The following is a 12,218-nucleotide window of genomic DNA, read 5'->3' on the forward strand; positions in this document are numbered from 1 at the left end:
TAACTTCCATAAAGATAAAGTAGAGAAAAAAAACTTGAGTTAAAACTGTGTTAAGTTTATGATTCAAAACAATTATCTGATAACAAATAAAAGGGAACAAAATTCATACCAAATGGGCCTAAAGATAAATTTCGTTATTATCAGATAATGGAAGCCCAAGAGAAGAAATTTCTAAATTTGGCCAGAAAATGAAAATGCTAAATAAGTGAGATTGAAACTCTGACATAGATAAATACCAAAGAGAAAGTAATATTTAAGTACTCCATGATGAAATTTAGACAATACAGTCTAAGATTTTTCTTTTTCTTCTTTTTATTTATTTACTTATTTTTACTGTATCCTAGACTTCTTTAAGAACAAAGTGATGAGTGATGTGGAGATTAAAGCAAGAGCATCCTTGAACTTTACCTTCCCTCCAACTAGTTCCCCCTCCAAACTCCCTGCCCCCACACCCTTCGTGTTCCCAAATCTGTTCTCAGTGAATAAAGAATTTAATCCCAGAGCCCGTGTACAAACCCCAGGTTCTCTTTCCCTAGCCCTCCCCCTTCTTCTGCCCCCCATTCCTGGGATGGACAAGCACCGCAGTTTGAATGCACAGGAGAGCCCAGAGCAGTGACAGACACAGAAGGAAAGGCCTCACCATCAGGGAAAGGGACTGAGTACCACCATCCCAATTCCTGACCTGCCAGGAGGGGCTTGGAAGCTCAGCAAGGTCCCAAGGCAAACCCAGCAGGGCTCTGGTCCTCCCAGCAAGGTGTCAGAAGCCAGGTGCTTTGCCATGGGGAACAAGGGCACCCCAAACTGGGGACCCAGAAAAATGAGGGCTCTCCAAGGGACTCTAAGATTTTTCTTGATTTTCTTGATGGAAAAAAAAGTAGTACTTCAGTCCCAAGTTAACAGATCAATATTTAAAATACAGCAGTTTCTCTCCCAAGATGTGTGAAGGAACTTATAATCAGACAAATTTTACATATTGCAAATTAATCCCAAGAGATATAAAACTTTGGTGTGTGAGTTTTGTTCTGCATCTTGAAATAACCCAAAATTCACAGATGTTATAGTCTTCATCACAAGACTTAAAAACTTTCATTATGGAAAATTCAAACATTTCTAAAGAAGAGACATGGTAGACTCAATAAATCCGTCACCCAATATCATTACCAATCAGTTCTTGATTCATATATAGTCCTCCCTCAATTCTGTATTTTGAAACAAACCTGATGTCACAACTATATCTCTAAAAGGACTCTAAAAACATAACCACATACGATTCTAACACTATGACTAATAATCCATTAATTAAATCAAATATCCAGGCAATGAGCAAATTCCCCTAATTTTTTTCAGTTTGTTCAAGATCCAAAAAACGCCCATATGCTACAATTTGTTGATGTATCTCTTAAGATTTATTCTTCCCCTCTCTTTTCTCCTCCCTGTGTCTGTCTCTACGATGTATTTGTTAAGGAAGCCAGGTTATTTATTGTGTCGAAACGTCCCACATTCTGAATTTTTCTTATTGTTCCTCTATTTTGTTATTTAACACATTCCTCCTGCTATACAGCCTATAAACTGGTAGTTAGGTCTAGAGACTTCATCAAATTCAAGCTTAATTTTCAACAAAATTCTTCATGGGTGGTATGAAAGTTTTAGTATACATTTACAAATTCTTTGACACTTCTGTGAGAAGGTGGAAGAGTCTAACTCCTCTCCATTTGAATGCATGCTGACCTTAGTGACTATTTTCTCACAAAGTGATGTTGTGACACAACTTCCATCTGGCTCTCTGTGGACACATCCTTGGAACTCAGATATCATGCTGCTAGGCAGTCAAGCAGCTACATGGGAGGGCCATAGGAAGTGTTCTAGTCCCCAGCTGCAGAGAAGGTCTCTGCTGAGAGCCAACTTCAGCAGCCAGACATGGGAATGAACAAGGCTTCACACGATTTCCAGCCTCCACCCTTCAAGCAGGGTTGGCCAATACCACATGGAACAGAGATAAACTGTCTGCCTCAGTCTTGCCCAGGTTGTACATTCATCAACAAAAATAAATGCTGCTGTTTTATGCTTTGGGGTGGTTTACGATGTAGCAATAGGTAACCGTCACAGTTGGTATTATGTACTTCCATCAAGATGCATATATTAGCTAATTTATTTTTAGGATGCTAGCAACCACTGATGATCATTGCCTACATCTATCAATTCATTAGAGGTTGTAAATAGTAAAGCTCTTAATTCTATCATTTTACCTTCATTATCTAAAACACATATATATAAAAAAAAAATTTCCCTTCATCAATTTTTACTTATCCTGAAGTAAAGCCAGCATAATTTTGAAAAATCTTGACTTCCATTACATTTGTCCATGGATACTTGTTGTAGACATCTAAATGAATGACAGAATGGCCACTAATTTTGTCACAAAAGTAGTTTACAACAACCAGACTATTCTATGTGCCTTTTGGGTATCTGCCCACGTGACTACAGTATACTGGAATGAATCAGGAAGTAAGGGATGGAGAAAAACCACACAACAACTTTAGAGCCCCAATAGCCAGGTGCCTGATGTAAGTTAAATGGAAAGATATTCAACATGGCAGTGATCTGTGATAATACAAACAGACAATTAAGAGAAGCGAGGCAAATTTGGGGGTCATCTATAATGAAGAGTTCCTCAGACAACAAAGAGACCAAAAAAATTTTAAAAATAAAAAAAAAAATCCTAAGCAAAAAAAGGGTTAAGAAAAGAGTGAAATGATAAAGGGCTTTGTCACTGCATTATAGTACATAATTAGGTAATTAGAAGTATTAAAACAGACAAAGCATTGGGCCCAGATGAATTACTGAAGATGCAAGTATTCAATAAGATGTCCCAGGGGGGAAAATAAAGCCCTTGGTGAAGGTTTATAATCATGCAGTAGGACAGAGAAGCACAGAAGGACTTGTAGGAACAATAACTGATGTTATGCTCATACTTCAAAAACAGAATTTCAAAACAAGCATTCATCCAAAATTTAAAATGAGCTGATGGAAACTCCCTAGAATACTATTAAACACCAAAATAATGATAATACCTTCTTCTGGTTTATTGTTTTATCAAAGAAAAAGTGGAAAATCAAGCAAAAACCATCAAGAGAAGCAATTTCATATAGAATGAAAGCAGGCAGACTTTTTCTTCCTGTGCTCCCTATTTTGGTTGATTTCACCACTGTCCCTATTCAACCAAATACGCTTTCTCGTCTTTGCAGGCACACAGCTGGATTTAATTTCTCAGCTTCTTTCTCAGTGAGCTGTAACACGTGACCAAGTGCTAGCCAATGAAATGAGAGTGGAAGTGATGTATGACCACAAAATTCAACCCCCACCTCCACTTCAGCAAGGCCCCATACACATATTTCCTTTCAGCAAGGCCCCATACACATTTTTCCTTTCAGCTGGACGGAAGAGAAAAGGTCATCCAGGAGGCTTGGGAAGTTACCTGTGGATGGTGGTGGTTTTAAAAATACATGTGCAAATTCTTAAGAATATACTCCTCTCTTGGATTGCTTGCTCTGGGAGTAGTCTCAGGAGAAAGACACGTAAGCAGCCCCACAGAGAGATGTACGTGGAGAGGAACCAATATGGATCCTCTAGTCCTAGTCAAGCCTCCAGATGACTGCAGCTCCAATTGATATCTGACTGCAATCTCATGAGACTCCTAAGCCAGAACCTTTTGGCTAAGCTGCTCTCCAACTGCTGATATGCAGCAACTATGAAATAAATGATTATTGTTCCAAGTCACTAGGTTTTGGTCAACTTATTATGCAATTACAGATAACTAACACAGCCTTAAGTACCTGAATCTGGGGTGTTATTAAAAAACCACAAAATACATGGTAGGAGTGTCTATGGGACTGGGCAGAAGCTGGAAGGACCTTGTATACAGCACCAGAGAAGTATTAATGCACATGTAAAAGGCTGCTGGCAAAAGACAGACTATGAGGAGGCAGCCAGTGAGGGTTTAAATGAAAATAAGGAAAACATTATAGGAAAAATGGAGGAAGAAGCTTCCTTATAACATAGCGGCAACATGGCAGCCTCTAGTTATACAGAAAATAGAAAATGTACCACATAAGCTGGGTGACCTAGCTAAGGAGCTATCCAGGCAGAGTGTTAAAGGTGCTGAGTTATTCTTGTACTTATAGTAGAATGAGAGAGGAGAGAAGCAAAAGGAAGAACTGCTAAATGTAAAGGTTCTAGGACTTTGAAAATAAAACTTCTCATTCTCAGCTTCTCTATTCAGCAAATGATGCTAACATTATTACGAAAGTGCTTGTGGGCAAACATCAAATCTAAAACACAATTAAAAAAAAAAAAGTCTAAAGATGAAACCAAGGAAGTGAGTGTAAAATCTTTCGTTAAGATCTCAGAAGGCTCTACAGTGGTGCCTCAGAGAACCCTGTGTCAGTCAAGATGCCCCAATGCCCTGTGACAATTGAAAAGCACGCCTCACAGAGCCTTTAGCAGTCAGAGGCCAGGGATGGTGCCGCACAGCCTACACAGCACATGACAGCCTCGCACAACAAAGAATGGGTCCAAGATGTCAATGCTCCCAGGTTGAGAAACTCGGCATTAGAGTATTATCAGCCTAGAGGGCACAAACCATATTTATTTAATCTCTTTCTGAGTAAGACTTACAATAACTCACCGACATTTCCATCTCCTGTTCGCTCCACAGAGTGCTCTGCATACAAAAGGTATTATTCACTTGTTATTTCTTGAACTGAAAAGTGTTAAGTCTAGGCAAACAACATTAACATAAAATATTACAGAGTTGTGGAAAGATTAGGAGTCCCAGGCATTATTTCCATTTTGGCCATTAACAAATAATATTTTCTTTTCATATTCTTTTTTAGTTTCAACTCTGCAGGTTTGCAAAATAGAGAGATGTAGTTAGATGACTACCAATAACACAAGTGTCTATTATGGGTGGCAGATACAAGAACTAAGCACTCAAGAAAATCTAAGAGAGAAAACAGACATTTTACAGATATATTAAAAGGAGATAATTACAATAAAATCTACATGATCTATAAAAGAGTAAAACAGGCACTATTTTCCTTATCAGGACCTTCAATTTCCATGGCAGTAGCTAGCACATAGTAATTTCTCAAGTAGTATTTGTTGGATGAGTCAATAAATCCACAAACCTACAAACAAACCAATGAAAAATAAAAGTGAAATCTATGGACTCAGGGACTGGAAGTGGGAAGGTGAAGCAGAAGAAAAGCTGGGCAGAGTTCTGCTGTCACTGTTTCTCCAATTAATAAAGAAAAGAGCAATACAGTTTTCACAGGCCACAAACTGAAGGTGAACACTGATTTTAAAAAGCTTAAAAAAAAAAAAAAGTAGAAATCTGATGTGATGACAATAGAATCCAGCCCAAGAGGATAGCAGAAAATCTCCAAGAGGCCTAACATGGAAGATGGGAGTTTGAAATCACCTTACAAGGGAGATGATGAAGCAGAAGGGTTATGATGACAGGAAACAGCAAAGAATGCACAGCGGAGAAAGGGCAGGTGGGGGTGGAGTTTCAAGAGGTGGGATGTGTCACCATCTAATAGACATTTTCATCAAAGCTTCTATCTAGTTCTCCAACATCCTTAAACAGCAAGCCCTTGACCCTACTACACCCCTGCCTCAAAAACAAAAAACTTTCTACTCATCCTATAAAGGTGAAAAATTAGGGAAAAAATATATAAGGAGATAGACACATGCACTTTAAGTGCAAGATTCTCACAACTGAAAATAGTCTCTACTTTGCAATTTTTCAACACTTAAAACACTTTAAAGTAATTCAAAGCATTTACCCTTAAAGTACTAAGGTAGTTCAGTTCCGAATCTGCACTCAAGTTCTGAAAAGATTCTGTTCTACTACTGAACAGGTTATACCTGGTAGGAATATTTCAGGATGAGCTATTACTTGACCACCCATCAGACTTTACTTTTGAACCTTCTTTAGTATGTGACCCCACAACTATATACAGCACTGAAAAACCTGGCTTAATTTAAAACAAGGAGGATCTCAAAAGCAAAACCTCTTCTGGCCGGCAGCTCACGGTGATCTATCCATGCTGCCGCTACATGGAGCCCTGCTTCCAAAGTCCAAACATTAGGGGCCTCAGGATGCTAACCAATCGAAGCACCACGACTGTCTGTTCCGCAGCAAACACACCTGCATTTTCACTCAACTACTACAGAACTTTTTTCAAATTGAAAGAAATTCCACAAATTGGAGTAAATGTGTAGTAAGAACTTGCATGCCTAAATGGAATAGAGATGGGAAAAAGGGAAAAATACATGTTAAAAACAGTACAGGAAAACACACACACACACATACACACAACTTGCATGCCTAAATGGAACAGAGATGGGAAAAATACATGTTAAAAAAGTACAGGAAAACACACACACACACACACACACACACACACACACACATACACACACATATATGCTTGCAACTATAATAAAATATTTTGTTTTTACCTTAAATGTTGTCAAATGAGGCAGGACTACAGGCCATTTGACAAGAATTGTTTCTTGTATTCCTGAAAATCTGTTTTTCCCCTCTTTAATATTTAAGAAACACACACACAGGTTGCCGACAACTCTCAGAGAGCGGCTTGTGTTGTCGTTTTCGCTTTCCCGGCTGTGAACAAGTGCATATGTGAGGGCTGGTCGTGCATGCACAAGCATGTACTCTGCCTGCATTAAATAAAATCACAACACAACACCAACTACATCCACTCATTCATGTGTGCCTGCAGTCCACCTCGAGGAGACTGAAAATATAAATACAAGCTGCTATTTTGGTGTGATCACACGAATATGGCAGCTTGTATGTTTTTTTTTTTTTTTCTCTTTAACATTTTAACACTGGGCAGATTGTCTGCATTAACACAAACCAAAATCAATTCTGCTCTGAAACTGCTTGTAAAATCTTCCTTCCCTAAGGAATTTTTTATTTAAGTAAAAAAATGGGCTTGGAGGATTCAGGACATCTTAACTTTGTACAATACGGCAAACAATGCTGGACCAGAGGACTGGCAGTTATTTCTCTCTAAATGGGAACTTTGGAGAAGACGGACTTTAAGAAAAATTTTAAAAATCAGTAAGTTCACCTTGTAAAATTACTTTTGTGTATCATTAATATAGGAAAGATTTGCAAAGTAGTCCAATTTCAAGTTGCCTACTATAATATAAGTTAATAACTAAATTCGACTAAAACTCAGATGAGACTTGTATACTGTAAAAAAAAATTCACAGAGGTACTCTTAAGGGCAGAGGAAGGAAATAAAAATTAAGTATTTAGCATAGACCATATCTAAAAATTCACTATGGATAAAAAATAAAATGCAGACATTCATATCATATATAAATATATAGCAATAAATTATCTATACAACATTGCACAGTAGAACTTTTTATGATAGAAATGTTCTGTATCTATGTTGTCCCATCCAATAGCCATTAGCACTTGAAATAGAACTAGTGTAAATGAAGACTTAATTTTTAATTTTGTTTAATTTAAATGTATACAGCTACATGTGCCTGGACAGCACACACATCTATAATTTTAAAAGGGAATTTTAATTATTAATGAATCCAAAAAATACTGAATTACAAGAAAAAACTGAGAAGACAAAGTTTGCTTGTATCAGTTATAGCTAAAGCTTGATCCATATATAAACTATAACCAAAAGGAAGCATTAACATGGGAAACTTGAGTTCTTAGGGATCCAGCCATATCATGGAGAGTGAAGTAGGAAAGAAGGTCATTAACTGAAGAGCTGAGCAGTCTGAAGTGCCACAGGAATAACCCTACAATAACCAGAAACACAAAGGACCAAGAATTGAAGATGATGACTGCCGTATCCAACAGGCAATCAGATAAACTTTAAATACAGTCAAAGTTACAGTGATAAGTTAAAGAATTTTAATCATTTAATTCAAGAGAGAGGAAGAATGCATCTGAAGAAAAAGCAATACTGTTTAGCAATAGCTTATTAATATGTTAACTTGCAAATGATATTACATACACTACAAATACACTTTTAGAATAGACCTTGAGAGATCAAGTAACAGACTTCCCTGATATCTAATACGGAAATATTTTATTCTGAACTTACTATTTCCCATCAATTTTAAATAATACTATATTTCACTTAATGTTACAGTCTTTGAAGCAAGGCAAAATTGGTTCAGAATGGACAATTCAAGCTCTGAATTAGAAATGCTGTAAATTAGAAGTTCCTTGATTTACCTTTTGATTATCAGTTTTTTCAGTAATAAAAATGAGAACAGTAACAACCTCATTAGACTGACATAAGGAACAATTAATTGAAATGAATAGAAAACGCTTTGAGGCAAAAAAGGGCTAGTAGAATAAAGGAATATTAAAATTAGTTGAGGAGGAATTATATTTAATATAGTGACATATTCAGATCAAATAAATTCAATAATGATGGCAACAACACAGCTTATGAGACAAAATTATCTTGTTTAAACTCAGACTAGAAGGCTAATAACAGTATTTTTTTCAAAGGGTGCTTATGTCTCTGAAGACTAAAAATGCTAAAGACTGTTACTGCTAAAACTAAACAATACGGATCATCAGTGATAAGATTCACAATCAGTGAGCTTTTAGTAAGCATCAACTTGACTCTATAGTGACACAAGAACAAATCAGGTCCATGCTCTCCAAGGGCTGACCAGTAGATCTGAAAGGTGAGACGTGGGTTAAACTCTCATACATACTCTTTCCACAACAGCACCAGTTATCTTGCACTGCAACTTTTTTTTTAGCTGCTTTCTCTATTAGACTTTGAGATTCTTAAGGGTCCATGCCATATTTATCTTGGCATCTCTAGTGCCTGGCACCCTGAGGAGATTAATATAAATGTACTAAATGCATTGGCAGATTGAATACACTGGCAGGTCTAAGTAAATATAGGATGAAACAAAATTAAGTAATATCATCAAAAAGTTATTAAGAAATTCTACTAGAACACAGGATAGGCATAGATTATTTCCAATTGTAAAGACTAGAAGATGTTTCATGAACAGGGTGGTGATGAACTCAGGCCTTTAAAAATGAGCTTTCAGGAATCCCAAAAGGAACAATGAGGAGAAGCAACATTCCAAGAGCAGCCAAGCAAGTAATGCAAAGCATGGAATATGGAATGCACAAAATCCATTCAGGAAATAATGCCACAGCACTGATCTAAAACAGAACGGGGAGGGACTTCGAATTTCTGGTTCTGCCTATAAGGAACTTGGACATCACTACTCCTCCCCAACAGGTAAAAAGCCGAACAGACTGAAAAATCAACAACTCCTCTTGGCTCTATAAGAGAGGGGAAGACACAGGATAAACAGGCAAATATAAGGAGTCACAACTTACCAGAGCAGAACTCATAAGCAAAACACCTGGTAGGAACCAGTGCAGGAGAGGAAAACCTGAACTACACTGAAGGAATTGCTAGAAGCTCAGTATGGACAACTCTGAGAGTTAAATACTCCGAGGAACCCAGTAATAGGGAGACCACCCCCAAACAGCTCCAAGAGCTTGACCAGGATTCCACAGTGAATATCAGGAAAAAAATCCCCTTGGCTTCTAGTATGTGGGCGGGGGCGGATTCAAGATTCATTCTGAACAGAGCACTCGGTTCTTAACAAAACCTGCCGTCAAAAAACAAAAACAAAAACAACAACAAGAATGAAAACCCGCCCTTAAGGAAAAGTAGTTAACAGAGCCTATCTGCTGGGGCGTTCTTAGACCCTACATGACCTGGGGTTAGGGAAATACCCAACTCTAGTCCACTTTAACCATTCTGCCCCATCTAAGAGGGTGCAGAGAATTAGAAACACTTGTGAAGTTCATGGTTCAGAGGACAGGTTCATAGTAGGACTGAGACCTAACCATAGGACTGAAGAACACCTCCCCTCCCTACTCACCTTATCACCACATTATTTAAGGCATATTTACAGCAGTTTTTTTACCTTCCACATCATGTTCTGGCTACCAGGAAAAAAATTACAAGACATAACAAAAGGCAAAAGGTACAGTTTGAAGAGACAGAGTAAACATCAGAACCAGACAAGGCAGGGACCTTGGAATTATGAGATCAGAAATTGAAAACACCTATGATTAATATGCTAAGGGCTCTGATGGACAGAGTAGACAGCATGCAACAACAAACAGGCAATGAAAGCAGAGATGGAAATCCTAAGAAAGAATCGAAAAGAAATGCCAGAGATAACAAAACACTGAAATAGAAATGAAGAATGCCTTTGATGGGCTTATTAGTACACTAGACATAACTAAGGAAAGACTCTCTGAGCTAAAGGATAGATCAACAAAATTCTTAAAAACTGAAAAGCAAAGTGAACGAAGACTGGGGAAAAAAAAGGCAGAACAAAAAATCCAAGGACTGTGGGACAACTACCTAGAATATAACACACATATAACGGAATTATCAGAAAGAGAAGACACAGAACAAGAAACAGAAGAAATATTTGAAGTACTAGTGACAAAAATTCCCCAAATAAATGTCAGACACCAAACCACAGATCCAGGAAGCTCAGAGAAAACTAGGCCGGATAAATGCCAAGAGAACTACAGCTAAACTTATCATCTTCAAACTACAGAAGATCAAAGATAAAGTCCTTAAAAAGGCAGCGGAAGGTGGGGACAAAAATAAAAACACCTTACCTATACAGGAACAAAGATAAGAATAACATCCAACTTCTACTTAGAAACTATACAAGCAAAAAAGAGAATGAAGTGAAATATTTAAGGTGTTGACATAAGAGAAACATCAACCTAGAATTCTGTATCCTGTGAAATTATCCTTTAAAAGTAAAGGAGAAATGGACTTCCTCAGACAGTCAAAAACTGAGGGAATTTGTTGTCAGCAGACCTACCTCACAAGAAGTAATTTAGAAGAAAATAGTATAGGTTAGAAACTCAGATCTACATAAAGGAAGAACATAAGAAGGAATAAGTGAAGTAAAATAAAAACTTTTATTTTTCTTATTGTCAATTGATATAACAGATGCTAGTTGTTTAAAATAATAATAATACCAACAGGGATGCCTGGGTGGCTCAGTTAGTTAAGCTTCTGCCTTCAGCTCGGGTCATGATCCCAGGATCCTGGAATCAAGTCCTGTATCTGGCTCCCTGCTCAGTGGGGTGCCTGCTTCTCTCTTTCCCTCTGCCTATGCTCTCTTGCTGTCTCTGTCACTGTCTCTCTCTTTCTCAGATACATAAAATCTTTAAAAATAAAAAAAAAATACCAACAATATATTCAACTATGTATGCTTGTATGTATATACACATATGTATGTATGTATGTATGTATGTATATGTGTGTGTATGTATACAAACACACATGGATACATACATGCTCATATATAAGTGAAATGAGTAACGGCAATGACACAAAGGATGGGAGGAAGGAATTAGGATGACTTTGCTATTATAAAGTACTCACACTATCAGTGAAGTGGTACAGTGTTATTTGAAAGTGGATGTGGACTACCTAAAATGCATAATGTAAAATTTAAGGCAACCACTAAAAAAAGCAAGAGACGTATAACTGGTATGCTGAGAAAGGAAAGAAAATGAAATGCTCCATTAAAACTACAAAAGCTGAAAAAGGGTGGAAGACAGTAATAGAAATGAAGAATAAGGTAACAAAAAGAAAAGAGTAACAAATATGATAGCTAATAATCTGTATCAATAATCATTTTAAATGTCAATGGTCTAAATGTACCAACTAAAAGATTGTCAGAGTGCATCAAAAACACAACCCAACTGTATGCTACTTACAAGGAACCCACTTTAAAAACAAATACACATTTAGATTAAAAGTAAATGAATGGACTGTGGACTCTGAGAAACAAACTGAGGGTTTTGGAGGGGAGGGAGGTGGGAGGTTGGTGAGCCTGGTGGTGGGTATTAAGGAGGGCATGGATTGCATGGAGCACAGGGTGTGGTGCATAAACAATGAATCTTGGAACATTGAGAAAATAAAATAAATTTTTTTAAAAAAAGAAAAAAAAGTAAGTGAATGGAGAAAAATATACCAGGCTTATTACACCATCATTACACAATGATAAAGGGATCAATTCTCCAAGATACATCAATCCTTAACATATATGCACCTAACTACAGA

At 37.2% G+C, this 12,218-nt stretch overlaps 1 protein-coding gene across 4 annotated transcripts in view; it reads right to left on the reverse strand.

Moving 5' to 3' along the window:
• The window catches only part of TBC1D5 (TBC1 domain family member 5), a 543,265-nt gene that overhangs the window by 219,008 nt on the left and 312,039 nt on the right, over positions 1-12,218 (reverse strand). Inside the window, exon 9 of one of the 4 annotated variants that reach the window (XM_080807881.1) lies at positions 4,685-4,720. The exons of 2 other annotated variants lie outside the window; for them this stretch is intronic. In XM_080807881.1, coding sequence (XP_080664007.1) covers positions 4,685-4,720 — 36 coding nt within the window. Of the gene's footprint in view, positions 1-4,674; positions 4,721-12,218 lie in introns of all 4 variants that reach the window. One more of the 4 variants, XM_080807880.1, reaches the window with a different exon arrangement.

This window comes from Martes martes (assembly GCF_963455335.1).
Source record: "Martes martes genome assembly, chromosome: 1".
NCBI lineage: Eukaryota > Metazoa > Chordata > Mammalia > Carnivora > Mustelidae > Martes > Martes martes.